The sequence below is a fragment of the Aquarana catesbeiana genome, linkage group LG06 (genome assembly GCF_042186555.1).
Source record: "Aquarana catesbeiana isolate 2022-GZ linkage group LG06, ASM4218655v1, whole genome shotgun sequence".
Taxonomy (NCBI): domain Eukaryota; kingdom Metazoa; phylum Chordata; class Amphibia; order Anura; family Ranidae; genus Aquarana; species Aquarana catesbeiana.
The window spans coordinates 172784841-172804809 of record NC_133329.1 but is presented as its reverse complement, the minus strand read 5'-3'; the positions used below and the strand labels follow the sequence as shown (position 1 = coordinate 172804809).

Here is a 19969-nt window from a genome sequence, read left to right as displayed (position 1 = left end):
GATTAGGTATAAATATTTAGATATAATTATATTTTGCTACATTATTAAGATATCATTCTATTTTTGTCTATGAACATTTTATACTAAATGCAGAACGGAATGCATAACAACCATTAATAAAAACATCTCCTTATAGGAATTAAATAAATGTGTGGTTTGTTATTTCAAGGCTCAGTATCATTTTAGTTATAATTGTAAAAAAGTTGTTTACAGTGGCAATGGAGCTTATTTAGACATTTAAAATTACAATACAGTTGGCACTACAACTGCTCGACCATAACCTAGGAGACAGCCCAAAAGAAAGGCAAGCAATAAATATAATGCAAGATTTCATCAATAATTTTTTTATTGTCAAAAATTATATATCCTGGCCCATTGCAATGGCCCCCCTACCCATAAAATAATTAACATATTGCTGTCTAACTTGACGGGCACTTTGGGGGGCCAAGCCAGTACGGACAGTATCCAGGCCTGTAAGGTTGGCTTCTATTTGTCCGGCCTCAGGCCCAACTGTGCCTATATAATTTGGAGAATGCTTATTTAAAAAGTTGTGCAGAATGCAGCACGATAAAACGATAAAATTAAGTTTGTATTCCGCCAAATTAATGGCTGTTTGAAACAGGCGGAACCGGCTGGCCAGAATTCCAAACGCATTCTCAACCACTCTTCTAGCTCTGGCCAGCCGGTAATTAAAAACCCTCCTCTCCGGGGTGAGGGTTCTTTGGGGGAATGGCCTCATGAGGTGCTTGCTGAGAGCGAAGGCTTCATCGGCAATGAAGACAAAGGGGAGTCCTTCCACGTTATCCTCATCAGGTGGCAATCCCAGGCCACCACTCTGGAGACGCTGGCAGAACTCCGTCTGGGCAAATACTCCTCCATCCGACATCCGGCCATTCTTCCCCACGTCCACATATAAAAAATCATAGTGTGCCGACACCACCGCCATTAAAACAATACTGTGGAACCCCTTATAATTAAAATAATATGACCCCGAATGGGGTGGTGGCACAATGTGGACATGTTTCCCATCTATAGCCCCTCCACAATTGGGAAAGTCCCAACGGCTGGCAAAATGGGATGCCACAGTCTGCCATTCCTGTGGCGTTGAAGGAAACTGGGAAATCAAACAAGAAAACCAAAATCAATTAATTTGGAAGCTAACATTGCAAGAAAATTAGACAATTAAAAACATTATTCCCCAGCATCAGTATAACATTCAATAATTTAATTGTTCTGGAATAACTAATATGGAAAGGCACACTTATCAGATTGCTCACCCCCTCTGATGGAACATTGATTACATTTTAGGGGGTTGTGAAATCCCTAAAAAAAATTACTTTTAGGACACGCAGGAATTTAGGGACTAAGGCTCGGTTCACACTGGGGCGACTTGTCAGGCGACCTAGTCGCCTGACAAGTCGCCTCCCATTCTGTGCTATGGAACCGTTCTAATCGGAGCGACGCAAGTCGCTCCGACTTAGAAAAAGGTTCCTGTATTACTTTGGGGGCGACTTGGGGCGACTTGCATAGACTTCTATGCAGAAGTCGTCTCGCAAGTCGCCCCGGCAGTCGTTTGCAGGTCGCCTCGCTGAGGCGACCTGCAAGTCGTGCCGCCCATGTGTGAACCGAGCTTAAAAAGGCTACAAGACTGCAGTTGTCGCACTCTGCAGGTGCAGTTGCTAACCAGCTTACAGTAAATGAGGTAATGTAAAAAGGCATTCATGTTGCAAGGAGTACACAATCACATGCAAGGGCAATTAATGAAAACACTTTGAGGCTTGCATATGATTTGATGATGGAAATCAGCAGAGCTTCTGCTCATTTACTAAAGCACTGGAACAAATGCACTTGTAGAGTGCACATGCATTTTGCAAAGTGCAACATATATTTGCTTTAGACAAATCAACACCACAGAACATTCCAGCAAATTTTAACGAGGGTGGGGGTGGGGGGGTTGTGAAATCTAGATAATTGCTCATTAGCAGCACACTATTTGGAGTGAGTTTAGGTGGGGGGGGGGGGGTGGGGGGGTTGTGAAATCTAGATAATTGCTCATTAGCAGCACACTATTTGGAGTGAGTTTAGGTGGGGGGGGGTGGGGGGGTTGTGAAATCTAGATAATTGCTCATTAGCAGCACACTATTTGGAGTGAGTTTAGGTGGGGGGGGGGGGGGGGTTGTGAAATCTAGATAATTGCTCATTAGCAGCACACTATTTGGAGTGAGTTTAGGTGGGGGTGGGGGGGTGGGGGGGTTGTGAAATCTAGATAATTGCTCATTAGCAGCACACTAAATACACTCAAACAAAATACATTCCAAATGAGTAGACTAGGTGAATATGTTCCCATCACTTCATGCTGGGAAGGTTATTGAAGGAAAATATACATGCATGACAAAAAATAACAGTAAAAAATTCCAGCATGTGTGAGGATAAAAAGGGGACATTCACACTATATTGCAATGATGGTAAGTAGTGTTTGAAGCAAGAAATACATCACATTATCAAAGATTACATAAAAGAACATGTGATGCTAATAAAAGAAAAATATCTTACCTTAATATAGTCCTTCTGCAGGACCTGTATGATGGCAGAACAGGTCTCTGGGATAATGATCCCCAGAGCCTGGGGGGAGATGCCTGTCGAGAACTTAAGGTCCTGCAGGCTTCTCCCTGTGGCCAAATACCGCAAGGTAGCGACCAGCCTCTGCTCCGGAGTGATGGCTTGCCTCATGCAGGTATCCTGCCTGCTGATATAGGGGGTCAGCAAAGCCAACAAACGGTCAAAAACGGGGTCCGTCATCCGGAGAAAGTTCCTGAAATCCTCAGGATTATTCTCACGGATCTCACGGAGCAAAGGCATGTGACAGAACTGGTCACGCTGAAGCAACCAATTCTTGGTCCATGAACTCCTCCTCGCCCTGTTCATGGACTGGTCTTGGGCTGAAGAATAAACTACAGCACCAAGCACATACAATGCACGAGCTCTACGACGAGTACGTACAGGTAACATGGCTTCAAAACGGTCGGCTGGTCAGAACGCACTAAACAGAACGCACTGAAGAACAGCAAGGCCTGTGAAGAACGACCTGAAAATCAGGAACGAGCGGCCAATAAAACAAAGATTTCTCAATGCCAACTGACCAAACGCACTGAAAAGCAGATACAAACCTCACAAGCACAGACTGAACAACAGTTAAAACGAACTGAAAAATACGAGTCTCACAAGCGCGAATCGTCTCTCACCAAACTTCTACTAACACGAGATAAACACGAGATTAGCAGAAGGAGCCCAAAGGGTGTCGTACGGGCTATTGAACTTCCGTTTTATAGTCTCGTCGGACTTGGTGTACGTCACCGCGTACTAGGCTGTCGTACTTTTGTGTGGTCGTGTGTGTGCAAGTCCGTTCGTAAGAAAGTCTGCCGCAAGTCCGCCGAAGGTACGTCGGAAGTCTGTCGGACAGGCTGTCGGACTTTTGTAGACGAAAAGTCCGACCGTGTGTACGCGGCATTAGAGTTTTGTTTTTGTTCAGATGAGAAATTACAAAAAAAATTAATCAATAAATTGAACTAATGTTCGAAAAGCGAATGTTTTCAAACAAGCTTCTACCAGTGTATGGACAGCTTTACATGACAAGGATAAGAAAGTTACAGCCATGGAGCCTGTCCTTACAGCATTATCATCCAATGACCAGACCTTCAGCCATCAGAAAACTTTTTCGCTGTTCAGGTTGCCTTGAATAGGCCATGGGATGCATCATTTGGCTGAATAGTAGTGGTAAGCTTTCTGGCTGCTGTTGTAGCCATGGGTGTTACTAGTACAAATTAATTGGGTACAAAATGTGATGCAGTACATAATTATCCTGGGATGTGGTGGCATGGGAGAGGCAACTCAAGACAGCCAACTGTGTATATTGCACAAATGACAATAATCAATAACTGTTAAACAAATTCTCCTTTATTTTCCTTTACATTTTAAGTTGATTCCATATTTGTTGTTGGCAGTTTAGAAGGTTGCTCAGTAGCTCATAGCTATGCTGCATTTGTAGGTCCTATCTGCATATTTGTATGTCACTGACCTCACAGGGAACCATCTAATATTTGCTTCAGATGCTGGATCCTCATTGATGTAGTTTATGATTAATAAGAACTGTCTTTCTCATATTCCATTTGCTGTTTGTCTATATACTGATCCCATTTTTTTTCTTTCCAGACACTGGGTGTTGCAGTGTTTGCTGGGGTAGGAGTGTTTATTTTAAACCTTCCATTTATGACTTTGTTTGGCGTCGTGATCAAAAAACTGCAGGTAAAACTACATTCTACAGTTCTTTTATAATCTGTGCATAAGAAAAAAAAAACATATCTGCCTTGTCATATTTTGTTGCTTTGCAAAGTACAGACTGCTGAAGCATTTTCGGCTGGCTTCTTAAATGACCAATTTAGTCTTGGCTGGGCTGGGCTTAAGCAGGGGTGGGGAGCATCAGTCGCTGGTCAGGTGCACAGAGAGGGGGCGTGGGTGGGTGGAGGAAGCTCAGGGACCAGTGTGTGCGGTGATGTAAAGCGACTGCAAGGAGGGAGTGGGGGGAAGAGGTGGGCCAAAGCCTGCAGGTGACTACAGGAGACCAGTGTGTGACAGTTCTGTGGGGCAGTTAGTCAGTCACTCTATGGGGGGCAGGTCACTAATGTAAGGGGTGAGTGGAGGCCCTAAAGCCCCATACACACAGACCGGGTATGTCGGGCAGCATCGACCAGTTCAATAGAAACCGGCCCACACGTGTGTACGGCAGACGGTCCATCAGAAGCTGGCTGTTTGGCCAGCTTCTGTAGAAGGGGCATGACCGAAAAAGGTCTAAGAGTGCTGACCATAGTGTTTTCGCTGAGGGGCCGTCCCCCTGTCAGAACACAATAGAACAGCAGGGGAGATCGCTGTACTGACATCAGATTGTTATACCAGCGACTCCGACCTGAGCTGTCAGTTTTTATTCATTCAGCCTGTTGGGTTGAACAAAAAAAAAAATAGCAGGGTGTACTAGGCTTAAGGTAAGAGGGGGCACTGATATAAGAGTCTCCCTTATATTACTGTCCTTACTCCCCTCTTACACCAGTGAACCCCTTATCTTTCATGAATGTCATATCTGCTTCTCATCTCCCTATGAAATATAATGGAGGGTCCCTAGCCGACAGCTTGATTAAAATAGATGTAAAGTCAATGCTTTTTGTTTTAGTTTTGGATAGAATATGAAAGAGTTAGAACCTCTATCTATTGCTATATCCATTCCCCTTTACATCAGGATCAGCGGAATTTCCCTTTACATCTGGGTCCGCAAAGTTTCCCGTTACATCAAGGTCAGCAGAGTTCCCCTTTACATGAGGGTCCATGGAGTTGTCCTTTACATCAGGGTCCGTGGAGTTCCCTTTTGCATCAGGGTCCGTGGAGTTCCCCTTTACATCAGGGTCTGTGAACATTTATGTAAATCTTGAAATATGATTCATGAATGTCATATCTGCTTCTCATCTCCCTGTGGAATATAATGGAGGGTTCCTAACCCACAGCTTGATTAAAATGGATGTAAAGCCAATGCATTTTGTTTTAGTTTTGAATAGAATATGGAAGGGTTAGAACCTCTATCTGGCTTTATTGCTGTGTATCCCCACTGGGAAGTGTATAAACTCTCTATTGGTCCTGGTGACCACTATCTTTGGAAAAGAAGGTGATGGGAAAACCCAAAATCTTTGAGTTGTCAATAGAACAGGCAGTTTTGGGAGATCTTTCAATATGAAAGCTGACAACTGTCTAGGAGAGGATAACCCCTGGAGAGATGGGGAGATCTTCTCCTATTCCCTGTTGTCTCTGGGACGGGAATTGTAGGGGAATCTCCCCGATGGAGTGCAAACAGAAAACAAAATCTGACATTGTACGTTGTAAACCCTCGTGTTTTTTTCACCTTAATGCATCCTATGCATTAAGGTGAAAAACACTTCTGACACTGACCAGCCCCCCAGCTTCCCCCCATCTTACTCACCTGAGCCCGTTCGTTCCCACAACGGCTACGCACTCTACCTCTGTGCCATTGTCTTGGCTCTTGATTGGATAGATTGATAGCAGCGCAGTCATTGCCTCCCGCTGCTGTCAATCAAATCCAATGATGCGGCCTCCGGGGGGCGGGGCCGAGTCCGGCATTCTCTGTCTATGGATGCAAAAGCCAGACTCGGTAACCCCCAGGGATTCATAGATTGCCCTGCTGGTCCCAGAGAGCTACGCAGTGGCTTATGCTGTGAATGTGCAGTACCCCTGGGGGGGTAAGGCCATCTGGTGAGTGTAATTATACTACCAGCACGGATAAGATCACCGGCACCACTGTCACTTAAAAGGATAAACAGCATTATTCTGATAAGGCACTGGACACTGTTTTTTGAGCACAAATCACTTTATTGATATTACTATTGGACTAATGGACTAAATATATACTGTTTGTACTTGTTTTTGCACACCCACCTCTGGTTTACACAGTGGGATACAGTTATATTTTTTGTATTCTGATTTGTCGAATCTCTGTTTTATGATCATATGCTTAGTCACTGAGACACTGTAACAGAGAGTCAAACACATATGCTATTTTGCATACACAAGGAATAACCAAGTATTGTATGGTAACAGAGGATTTACACCTCCATACCTATCACCACATCATCAACGCTAAACTATATATTATTTTTTCCACTTTTGACACCCTGCATAATACAGAGGGTGTAACACATTAGCACGCAATCAATTTTACTTTTCATTTTATTTTCAAATCAAGGTTTAACTGCATCAGGCAGAATATATAACACCTTCAGTACACCCCTTTTTCATTACAACTCTGCATGAGGCAAAGGGTGCAACACACAAGCACTTATTATTTTATTTAAATGAATACGTTTTCTTTTATCTTAAAATGATTTCTACACAGGACTCTGCAGTAAATGCAGGTTTCCAACACTCTTTATAATATATTTTACAAATATTTGTTTCTATTTTCATTAATCTAATTGATTATTTAAAAGAGGAATAGCGCCACATCTACACCCTTCCTATTAACCCCCAGGGAGAGTGCTTCTCCTAGGGGGGTTTACCGATGTGGGAGGAGCTGATAGCGCTGCAATGGTAAACGAGGGTTTACAACCCCTTTAAGCATCAAGGGACTCTTGATCTGTTATTACCATGCTTCCAAAGTTTGATATACTGTGTGTGTGTGTGTGTGTGTGTGTGTGTGTGTGTGTGTGTGTGTGTGTGTGTGTGTGTATATATATATATATATATATATATATATATATATATATATATATATATATATATATATATATATATATATATATATATATATATATATATATATTATGGCAGTGGGACTCTGTGCTACCTGGAAGATTGCTGGTTTACGCCAGATTTTCGCGAAAGAGGCACACTGATTGCACAGCTGATTATGACCTGATTATAGCTCAGGGCCCCACCCAACAGACAGGAAGTCTGTGCATGGGAGTCAGGTGGATTCCCATTCCTCTTCCAGTCGGAAGGATCAGAAAAAGGCACGTACATGGCAGAAGTTTTGTCCAAAGCTAAACAAGGTATATGTAAGGTTGAGTGTCAGAATGACAGTGTAATGGGCAATGACTTGGAAAGGCTCAGTGTTGCTGAAAATGAGAGGATGAATATGACGCATGCATTTGTCGGTGATCGAAGGGAGCCGCAAGTTGTGTCAGTTACCTCTGAGGTGGAGGTCTCTCAAGCCTTAGCAAATGAGCCTCTCCTCGTCGCTAGTAAAGGAAGAGTCTCTAAAGTTCTATGTGTGGAGGTGGGATCCTTGGAAATAACTGAGATGTTGTTAGAAATGCTGGAATTGGTGAAATCCCTTTGGTTGTACACCTGCGTGTATCCACCACAGATGGGCGGTCTGGTACTGCGTATTACCAATCAGTGGATGTAAATCAGCAATCAGCAATGTTAAGCAATGTTGATAGAAATTGGTATTGGGACAGGGGTGTGGTCTGAGCATGGTCAGGTGAGGACACACAGCACACAAGCTCCTGGTCCTCCTCCAGCCCTAGACTGAATGTAGCTCCAAGGGAGACAGCGACATGTACTCAAGCAAACAGCGAGAGTCCAGAACCTCCCGCAAAAGCAGCTTACATCAGCAGAAATCAACCAGAGATACAGCAAAATTTCCCGGATACACGGGGATGAGGGAAATGGAGTAGGATGGCGAACGTGCGGGATCAGGATGCCAGGACCTTACCTGTGCAGGCGGCGCAGGTCCCAGTTGCCGCTGTGGTGAACAATGATGTTTCCCAGGATACCCTGCGGATGTCAGTGGGATGGGCGCTTCGATGTGGTGGCGGAACAGATGAGGAAGATTTGAAATCACTCTTAAAGATCAAATAGGATACAAAATATAATGGAAGGGCTAATCAAATAAGATTGGTAAATACTCCCATGGGATAGATAGTATGAATTATTTCGAATTAGTGAGAAGTGAAATAACGGGGGATAGGAGGGGAGGGGGAATGGAGGGGGTCCCCCCATTTATTTTTGTATTCTTTTCTTTTTTTTTGGTGCACTAATTTAATAATAATGCACTTATTTTTCTTTTTTTAGGTCACTAATTTTGTTTGCACTAAATACTAAATATTTGGGATAGCAGAGGGTCACTTGATTATATGATACGGGAGAAAATTGGGGATGAATGGGTAGGGGAGTGCCGGTGAAATAAGACTGGGATGGATACCCTATCTATATTGTCCCTTATTTTAGGGGACTGAAAACACCTGAGAAGAGACGTATACTACTCCAGGACCTGTAAATGTCATGGGTAGCTATAGCATTCTTACTGGAAACACACTTTAGGGACAATAGCCTGCCCCTGCTTAGAAATAGGGACTTCCCGCTGGCTTATCATGCCACCAATTTTGCTGCCAAGTCAAGGCCCACACAGATTCTCTTGTGGATCCCGGGGGGCCATTTCTTAAAGGTAGGATTAGGGGGGTGGGGGTAACTCTGACATCCTTCTATGTCCCTAACGTACAACAGGATTTCTTTTTTAGAAATATCCTAGATAAACTTGAGGAGTTCAGGGAGGGCCAGTTGATCTTGGGAGGGGATCTCCCTTGATACCTAGGGAGGATACTTCCATAGGTACTTCGTCAGTTCTGCCAGATTCACAGAAACGGGCACTTCAAGGAGCAAGATTGGTAGATGTGTGCCGGGCACTTCACTCGGTCACTCGGGCACTTCAAGGAGCAAGATTGGTAGATGTGTGGCGCCTTTTACAATCTGGGGAAAGAGATTATTCTTATTATTCGCCATTGCATAAGTCATACTCTTGTATTGACTTTTTCTTTATTCCTCATTGCCAATTGCACTTAGTGGCGGAAGCAACTATTGGGGCAATTACTTGGTCGGACCATGCGCTAATCCTCCTGAAGTATAATATGTCGGGGAGCCGAGGCCCTGGCTCTGCAACATGGAGACTTAATGAAAGTCTGTTACAAGACTCCGCTGTGATGGAAAATGTTCTTAAGGAGGTGACATGTTATTTCCAGGCCAACGATACTCCCGAATGTGCCCCTGGAGTGATCTGGAAAGCCCATAAAGCAGTGATTTGGGGAGTATTGATAAAACATGGGGCTAGGATTAAATGAGAGAGGGAGGCAAAGCTAACATCTTTGCTAAGAGATATACAGCGACTAGAATCCCTTCGTAAACATGCTCCCTCCTCAGACATGGAACGGGACCTCCTGGCCGCTCGTAGACAGGTTACTGATTTACTCATGGAAGGGAACCAAGACTGACCTTAGTGAGTTTATTTGTGAGCTCAGTGAGAATACACGTAATATCAGACTGACATATGGTTTTAATTTGGTCTTGATTCCCTTCCTTGACCTCAGGGTCACCAAAAAGCATGATCTTTTAGATACCTCAACTTTTCATAAACCCACAGCTGTGAACACCCTCCTTAGAGCAGATAGTTTTCATCCCAGATCTCTTGTTAAGGGCATCCCTATGGCACAGTTTCTCCATATTCGGAGAAACTGTTCAAGTGATTCGGTTTTCAAAAAAGAGGCCCATGATATGTACGCGAGATTCAGGGAGAGAGGCTATAGCCATAACATTTTGAGAACAGCTAAAAAGAGAGCAATGAATTTGGATAGATCTTCCTTGAATACAGAACAGTCCCCTCTTACCTCCCCCTCTGTGCCTCCATCTGGTCAGGCAATACAACAGTGACCGGTGAGATTTATTATTCAGTTTGGTTTACAGTGGTCTAAGGTTAGGCATATCCTTTTATAGACATTGGTCAATTTTATCTCGCTGTCCCATTTTATCTGGGCTAGTTGGAGAATATCCGCATATGACTGCTCAGAGAGCACCAAACCTCTCCGACATGCTGACACGTTCTGAATAAGTTAGGTCATCTGATGACTCTTGGCTTACGTCTCATTCAAGATCAAAAGGAATGTTCCCTTGTAGTCACTGTCAAATGTGCCGCTATGTTGAACATACCAAGACATTCACCAATGCGGAAAACACGCAAACCTATAGGTTTAAAAGCCTTATTAACTGCGTCACTACCAAAGTGGTCTACAGTCTTCAATGTCCTTGTGACAAGTTTTATATAGGTAAGACTAAACGTTGCTTTGGTGAACATCTCGGAGACATCAAACACTAAGAGCCCAAAAGCCCATTGGCCTAGCATTTCCTTTTACACCACCAGTCCGAACCAGATAGGCTGAGAGTTAAGCGAATTTAGGGTGATTTTGATAGAGTGGTCCTTAAAAAAGAGAAATTCTGGATATATACATGAAATGTTATGTTTCCGTATGGACTGAACAGAGAGCTGAACCTTCAAGTCTTTTTGGAACAGTGATTCTTTTCATATGAATAGCCTGTTCTGCGTAATCTTTATATTAAATTTTCTGTAAATTTTTATAACAAATATTTTTGTGGATTTTTATAGAAAAATTATAAAAAATAAAACATATTTTTGTTTTTTTATCACTTGATTTATTAATATCCTCATAATGTCCTGAACTCTTCTTTTTTCATCCCTCTTTTCCCCTGTTTATTAAAATACACATTCAATTATACATATATGTTTGGGTCCCCTGATATAGGGCTTCATAGAATGGTTCCTTGGGTCTCTTAGCCATCTAGATAATCTCCTATCTGTTTGGATTACACTGTGTATGCATCATTATAATCCCTAATATATTTAGTTATTTGCTTAAACTTTTATGTTTATATGCTTTTCTCTTTCTTATTCACTTTCAACTTGTTTTAGGGGAAACTGTGGTCATTATGATAGCTTATTTCCTAGTGGTTAATATGTTAAAATATTATGTTGGTCTGGAATAAACACGTTTTCATTTGATTCACCTGTTAGTTAATTGGTGCTGAGCCAAAAATTCTGTGTACTTAAACTGATCTCAGCTAGGGGGCGCTAGTCCTGATGAAACTGGAGTTTCCCAGTGAAACTTGTTGACGTCACCCACCGCAGCATCAGAAACCACCACTAGCAACACCCTGCATACCACCTCGTTGCTGAGTCGGTCTGTGTTTCTCGGCTGAGCCCTTGATATGGGGGATCCGGGAGCCGTTGCTCTTTATATGGCTCTTCATATGGCAGCTAGCCTACCTTTTGCATGACGGGCTTTTACTGTTTACTTACAGTGAGTGGCTTTTTCTGGAGTTAATATGAAGCTATATAGCCATGGTGAGATTCTCCTACAATCTACAAAGCCATAAATCACCAGTTTGCAATAGCGCTGCACAGCGTTACATTCATTGACCTACACAGACAGCGAGTAATTGATGTTTATCTTCAAATCCTGTTGTCTGAACTACTGTGTAATTTCCACTTAGAACCTTACTATTGTCCAGGCTTGGACCTCTGTTCAATGACTTTGGTTCAGTGGATTAGTTCTGATTAATTATCACAGCCTTGTCGATCTATCAACTGCTGATTTGGAGTAAGGTCAGTTTAAAGGTTACACAGCCTGTCATCATTATCTACAGCCTAGTGGACGCTGTACATCTGTAACCGCAGACGACTCCCTGTCTTCATTTGGCCCTTTCCTCCAATCCCTTGGATTAACTTTGTCCTTTTGCTCTGCAAATTTCACCACGGACTGCTACATTCAATGCTACATTGTTTATATCATAAACATTAATTCTGCAACGGCTGTTGTTTCTGTGTACAATTTACAATCTATCAGCCTTGGTGGTAATGCCCTTTTACAGCTTAATACATTTATAGTGTTATTTTGATGAATTATTTTGGTGGTGTTCTGTCATTGTTTCATGTGTGTCTTTTGTGTGCGTTTGTCTTTGTCTCCAGGCTTTAGTTTGTTCTTAGTGTTAGGTGTGGAACTGCTGTAATTTTATTATTGATCCTTTTTCAATAAATTCAATTAAATTGTTTATTAATTTACCTTGTTTATCAATTTATTTTCAGCCGGGTAATTGATTACCAGGACTATTTTATGTGACACTTTGCAATTTTTTCTATAAAGCTAAAAGGGCAATACAAATTGGGCGTAAACACGTTTACGAGTCTGGCAATAAAAGTGGCAAAATACTTGCTAGAGCTTTGAAGGAACAACAATCAATTACTTATGTACCAGTGATTACAGGGGTTGAAGGGGAAAAGCTCACATTACCTAGACAAATTGCTCAAAGATTTGGGGATTACTATTCTTCCCTTTATAATTTACAGTCAGACCCCCGACACAGTCAGGGATAGACAACTATTTAGCGTCATCTGGAATGCCCAGCTATACTGGGACCTTATTTTGTGAAGATGCTTAATGGCCTGGGCAACCGGAGTTCCTTTCATATGGAATCACTCAAGGCCCTTATTGCGGTAATTCCTAAGGAAGGTAAAGATCCCATGCAATGTGGAAGCTATAGGCCAATATCCCTTTTAAATGCAGATTTTACATTTTTGCTAAAATTCTTGCGATACGGCTTCAACGACAACTGCCTTCTATGATTCATCTGGACCAAGTAGGGTTTGTCCCGACGTGGGAAGCATGGGACAATACTATTAAGGCACTGAATTTAATACATGTAGCTAATTTATCTAAGATCCTGTGTGTGTTTTTTGGGACAGATGCAGAGAAGGCTTTTGATCGGGTCAACTGGCAGTTTATTTCTTCAGTTCTGCAACATGTAGGGGTGGGAGACAATATGTTTAGATGGATTTTAAGCATCTATGCCCTACCAAGTGCTTGAGTAAAGGTAAATGGAGTCCTGTCTCCTTCCTTTAGGATCACCAATGGGACCAGGTAGGGTTGCCCACTATCTATATATTCTTTATGCTCTTTATTTGGAACCTTTTCTTTGTAAGATTCAATCAAACCCAAACATCCAGGAACTGACAGTTGAAAGAATTCAGTATAAGATTTCAGCTTCTGCTGATGATATGCTCTTTTCATTGACTAACCCAATGCTATCCCTTCCTAATCTCTATTTGGCTCATTATCGTACGATCAACTTATCTAAGTCAGAGGCCATGGGAATCACAATACCTAAAGACATGCTGAGATTATTGAAATCCAGCTATAAATTTAAATGGACTGATCAGGCTCTGAATTATTTAGGTACTCTTATTCCAGCAGACCACTCATACACATTCGAGCCTAATTTTCCACCACTTTTACAAAAGGTACGGATTCTCTTGGAGAGGTGGCATAAGGGGTTCCACTCCTGGTTTGGAAGAGGTAATATAGTAAAAAAGAATATTTTACCAAAGTTTCTATATTTATTTCAGGCATTATCCATTGCTATTCCTAGGCAATATTTTAAACAGATTGATACACTCTTTACCGGATTTATCTGGGTACAGAAACATCCAAGGATTAGAAGATCCTTGCTGACCCTTCCTAAACAATACGGTGGTCTAGCAATACCTGATTTGTATAAATATTATCAAGCAGCCCTATTGAGTCGTAAAATTCATTGGTGTTGACATGGGGACATTTGGCCGAATTTGGAGCAAGCACAGAGTAGTGCCCGATTACATAGAGCACCCTGGTGCTTCAGGGAGCTCCCATCTACGGTAAGGCACATCCATTGATAGGTCCTATGATAAGCATGTGCTACAGACTCATTTCCAAAGGGAAGCTTTCAACATTACAGTCCTCATTATTCGCCATTTTGGGGAACCCCCAATTTGCGCCAGGATTGCGGAAGAAGAGTTTTGGGGTATTACTGGAACAGGGGCTATACCAGGCTTCTCATTTTGTAATTACAGGATCTTGGCCCACTTGGCAAATATTGACATCCAGCTCCAACTCTTACCAATTCAATTTCTGGCGTGCTGCACACATTTTTTTTCATACCCTACTCCTGCCCGGCAATTTTGTGCAGAGGTTAACGATATTTGAAGAATATTGTAATGGGAGAGGTTTATTTCCCCACACTCTCTCGAAGATGTATGACTTATTGATTAGACCCTCAGAAGACTTCTATCTGCCATTCCTATGTAAGTGGGACTTAGATCTGGGCAGAACTTTTTTGGAAGAATAGCGTACCAATATAATACATAACATATTCAAATCCTCAATTTGTATGAGGATGCAGAAAACAAATTTTAAGGTTGTCTCTCAATGGTACCGGTTCTTCTTCATAGATATTTTCCAGATACTTCTGATAACTGCTGGCGATGTCAAGAGGAGCGTGGGACGTTATTACATATCTTCTGGTCCTGCTCCATAATTGAGGGTTTTTGGAGGGAGGTTCGGAAAATTACCCAGAAATTTTGGGAAGATGAGATCCCTGAAGGTCCGACCTTCTTCCTATTACATGATTCCAAAATTTCAGTGAAGAGATATAAGGAATCTATAGTATGTCATCTTCTGAATGTGTCCAAAGTATGTATTCCCCTTACTTGGAAGCAAACACAACCTCCATGAGTGGGACTTTGGCTTAAGAATGTAGATTGAATCAAATGGAAGACTTGATATGGACAGCCCGACAGAAACGAAAGACTTATTTGAAAACATGGTCTGTATGGAACCTCTTCATTTCAGAAGAGGGAGGGATTTTCATAGATAAGGGTCCCACCAGTTGAGAATGGAGACATTGGATGCTGTAAATTTGATCATCTTAGAGGAGGATTACTTGTCGGCTGGCACCGGGGGGGGGATATATTGGGGTGGGGGGTTCCGTCTTTTTTTTTTTTTTTCCTGTCATTGTCTTGTTTTATGTTTGTTGGTTGGGTTGGTTGAAATGGAAGGGAAGAGAGGGGTAGATATCTTACCACTATATGGGGGGGGGGGGGGGGGGGTTCCCCAGGAGATGGGATATTTGAGTTTTTTGGATAAGGTTGAGTTTTTAAGTTCATGACCAAGGGGAGATGAATATTTTGAGAAATATATGGTTTATTATGCTTATGAACTAAATGAACTTAAGTTTTGAATTGTATTTATATGTATATATGTATGTATTTTATTTATTTATTGTTGTTAGGGCATGGTTACTACATTATTTTGATGATGTTTGAAAGATGTCTTGAGATTCTCTTTCTTTTTTTGTTTTTTTTTTTAATTCTTTATTTATATTTTACAAATATACAGCTTAAAAAAAAACAAACAGAACCAAGCTAACAAAAAAAAAAAGCTGTCCAAACATTCCATCTTAGGCTAATCCCCTCCCCCTACCGCCCTCCCAACCCCATCCTGCAGGTGGTTACAATTGTACATACCGAACTCCATAAACCTTCCATGCTTACCCGGAATGCGAACCCCTTAGGCTTAGCTTGTAATATCCTCAAGATAACTCCACGTACTCTTAAAGCTCCACCACCCAGCCCATTTATCTAGACAAGCATTCCCATCGTCTAATTCTGCTCCCGGACTATCCAGATATTCTATATTATATATTTCATTTACACAAAAGAGCCAGTCCCGAGTTTTAGGGCTCTGGGGGTCCAACCATTTCTTTGAGATCTATTTCTTAGCAGCATCCAGCAACACAGGAACGATAGATGTTTAATATTGCTTAATTGGCTCCTCAGTTCCATGGAATAAACATATCAATGGATCTTCCAATAAAGTTTTATTAGTAATTTCCTTGATTAGTTGTATAATTTTTTCCAGTATACTTTAATAATGGAGCACTCCCACCATATGTGGGCCATCGTTCCTGTGTTTGTGCTCCCCCTCCAACATTTCCCAGATTTATCCGGTTGAAATTTGCTTATTTTGTCTGGTGTGACATACCATCTTGCTAAACATTTAAAATGTCCTCTTAATGTCAGCTGAAGAACCGTGTATCATTTTCAATATTTTTCCTAATGTGGGTTTACTACACTGTGTCCCTAACTCCCTTTCCCATTTCTTGATATATGGAGGTACATCCAGTTCTTCTATCGAGATCAAAATTTTATAGAGTTGGGCAATAATATTTCCTGATTTTCCTCTCTTGCATAGCTGCTCTAGCGGTCTGTACTCAGCCTTACCTCTGATTGGTTTCGGAAGTTTCTCGACAAAGGACAACAACTGGGTGTACCTCCACGGATCAATCACCATAAGATCTGTCTCGGCTTTCAAGTCGAGATACGTGCAAATTTTCCCATCTCTAACTAAGTCTTTTAATTGTGTATTTCCATTCTTTATCCAATTCCCTCCGACCTCCCTCATCCCCGGTGCGAAAAATGTATTAATCTTCAAATCAAAGGAGAATTGTGACACCATTTATACTGTGCGTGAATTTGATCCCATAATTTAAGAGTGTTTTGCGCTGTTTTAGTGCTCAGTGTTTTATATTTTGGAGGGTTCCATATAATGTGACCTAAATGTGTACTACTCATGCTATGTTCAATGTTGACCCACCTCTTATCCGGGTCCTCCCTTGACCATTCCATAACCCGTGAAAGTATTACTGAAGTGTAGTATTTATTGAAGTCCAGAAGGGCGAGTCCTCCTTGTTTTTTCCCCCTGGTCAAAACTGAATAGGCAATTCGTGGCTTTTTGCCACACCAGACAAACCTTGCAATCAGGCCTCGAAGGGCTCTCAGATAAGAAAATGGAAGTGGGATCGGGAGCATCTGGAATTTATAGAGTATTTTAGGGGCTAACACCATTTTTGCTGAGTTAATGCAGCCAAACCACAAGAGGGGGCGTGTTGACATTCTTTTCATTTCTTGCCTAATTTCGTCCAATAAGGGAATGTAGTTGGCTAGGTACAATTTTTTCAGTGAATTAGATTAATTCCCAAGTATTTTATTTCCTTTCTCCAAGGAAAGGGAAAAACCTTTGAGAGTCTCTCCTCTTCTTGTTTATCCACATTAATATATAACACTTCGGATTTGCTAAGATTAATCTTAAAATTTGAGATGTCTCCATACCTTTTTAAAGTCTGCAGCAAGTTTGGGATTGTAATCCTAGGGTTTGTGATATAGAACAGAACATCATCGGCGTATGCTGCGAGTTTATGTTCTTCTAATCCTATCTTCACCCCTCTACAGTCTGGATTTTTGCGGATAGATGCCAGCAAGGGTTCTAAGGTTAAAACAAATAAAAGGGGGGACAATGGGCACCCCTGTCTGGTACCCATTCTCCATCCTAAAAGGTCTGGAGAAAACCCCATTTACCTTCACGGATGCCGAAGGGTCATTATATAAAATTTTCACCCATGCGATGAATCTTGGGCCAACTCCCATCACTTCCAAGGTTTTTATCATAAGCCCCCAGTCTACCCTGTTAAACGCTTTTTCGGCATCCATTGACAGGAATAGAGCTGGGGGCCCCCCCGATTTGATATGCTCTAAAAGGAGCAACGATCGAACTCCATTATCCCTGCCCTGTCTTTCCAGGACAAAACCTACCTGATCTGGGTGCACCAAGGTAGTCATTGGCGTCCAGTTTAACGTCCGCATTTAATAGGGCAATGGGTCTATAACTAGAGCACAATGTATTATTTTTTCCTTCTTTTAATATCAGCGTAATGGTCGCAGACAGGGCGTCTCCCCCCCATTATGCAGTTGGTGCCTAGCTCATTCCAGTAGTGGCAAAGCCTCTGTACCAATGTATGTTTGTATTGTTCCAGATAAAGGGTAGTAAAACCGTCAGGGCCCGGACTTTTCCCTTTTGGCAAATCCTTCAGGGCGGCATGGATTTCTTCTTCAGTTATAGAGCTTTCCAGGGCTACTCTATCCTCTTCAGACAGCCCGACCACCCCATCCCCCTTCAAGCAATCGTCAACCTTCCTTTTCTCTGTTTGGACCGCCGCTCCCTTTTGTCCAATAGTGTACAAAGCTTCATAGTACTTTTTAAACTCTTCCGCTATCCCTTTGGTTGTGGCTACTACCTCGCCTTTTTTGTTTTGTATTTTCTCGATGAAGTTCAAGTCTCTTTTCTTTTTCAATAGCCTCGCAAGGAGCTTACTTGGTTTATTTCCCCAGAAGTATCTATCTCGTGCTATTTTATTTAAGGCCCTTCTTGAGTCCTGCTCCATGCTATCCCTTAGCTCCTCCCTTTTGATGGCTAGCTGGTGGAAGCTTTCCTGCCCCTTATATTTTTTATGATTCTGTTCTAATAAGTAAATTTCTTTGATGAGTTTTTCCATTTCTTCTTTTCTCTTTTTTTTTCCCCAGCCCCGATGGAGATAAGAACCCCCCTAATGTACGCTTTGTGCGCTTCCCAAAGAATGGGAGGAGGGGTTTCCCCTGTATCGTTGACCTTGAAAAAAAGTCAATTTCTTTCTGCACCATTTCTGATACTTTGTTATCTTTTAATAAGTTTTCATTTAACTTCCAGGAAAATGGTTGTCTTTGAAGCTCCGGAAACGTAACCTTCATTGAGACTGGGGAATGGTCTGATAGCGATGTGATTTCTATTCTAGTTTCCTCCACGAAGTCCAGTAAACTGTGATCCATCAGTATATACTCCAAACTTGAGTACGTCCCGTGCACAGGGGAGAAGAAATTTTAATCATTTACTTTTGCATGCTGTACCCTCCACACATCCATCAAGTGGCATTGGTGCAGCCAGCGTTTGATCGTTCTTAATTGAACCTTACTTGTCCCCTGAGCCCAGGATGTACTATCTAAGGTGGGATCAAGACAAAAATTAAAATCCCCAGCCAAGACCACCTCCCCAGTCTTAAATTCCGTCAATTTAGCCAACACCTGCTTTAAGAATACAGTCGGGTTTTTGTTTGGACAATATACGTTTGCTAAGGTAAGCGTTTTATTCCCCAGGTTGCCCTTAAGAAAGAGATATCGGCCCTCTGGGTCCGTCAATCTATTGCTCAAAGAGAGCTTAGAAGTTCTTGAGAACCCAATTGCTACTCCCTTGGATCTCTTTATAGGTGTATCGCTATAGAACCAAGTGGGCACTGCTGGAGAGTACAACTTAATATTAGAATCCAGGGCCAGATGAGTCTCCTGAGGGAAACAACATCAGCTCGGTACTGCTGGAGTTCTTTTAATATTTTATGTCTTTTAGCCGGCGAGTTCAGTCCCTTAACGTTGTAGGATAAGAAATTTAAGTCTAACATTTAATTCAATTTCATCTACCCAAATCTTGTCTGTCAACCACTGCCCATTTATAGCCACCCCTTCAGGATATAACCTCCCCACCCCCACACACCCCCATTTCCCTCCCACCCTTCCTGGCCGTAGTCTAGCCCTAAGCCCGCAGGTGGGAAACAAACGTGATCCCATACTGCGTACTATTTTACCAAGGGTGAGACTCCGATGACGGCCCCTGATGTCCCTGCCCCCCCCCACCGAAAGTGAGGGGAGGGGGGAGAAGAGGGACGAAGACGAGAGGATAGACCCTAAATATACCCTACCCCAAAACCCCCCGCAACACGTTCAATCTTTATTGATTTAAATCCCCCCCTCCTCCCCATCACCCCACCCCCACCCCCACCCCCCACCCTCAGTCAGTAAATTTCTTGGTTTGAGTCATAATCAGCCTTGTAGGGG

At 42.2% G+C, this 19969-nt stretch overlaps 1 protein-coding gene across 4 annotated transcripts in view; it reads left to right on the top strand.

Moving 5' to 3' along the window:
• The window catches only part of LOC141101795 (multidrug resistance-associated protein 1-like), a 511330-nt gene that overhangs the window by 252642 nt on the left and 238719 nt on the right, over positions 1 to 19969 (top strand). For all 4 annotated transcript variants that reach the window (XM_073591130.1, XM_073591129.1, XM_073591131.1 and 1 more), the window contains one exon: positions 4210 to 4302. In XM_073591130.1, the coding sequence (XP_073447231.1) occupies positions 4210 to 4302 (93 nt within the window). The remainder of the gene's footprint in view (positions 1 to 4209; positions 4303 to 19969) is intronic.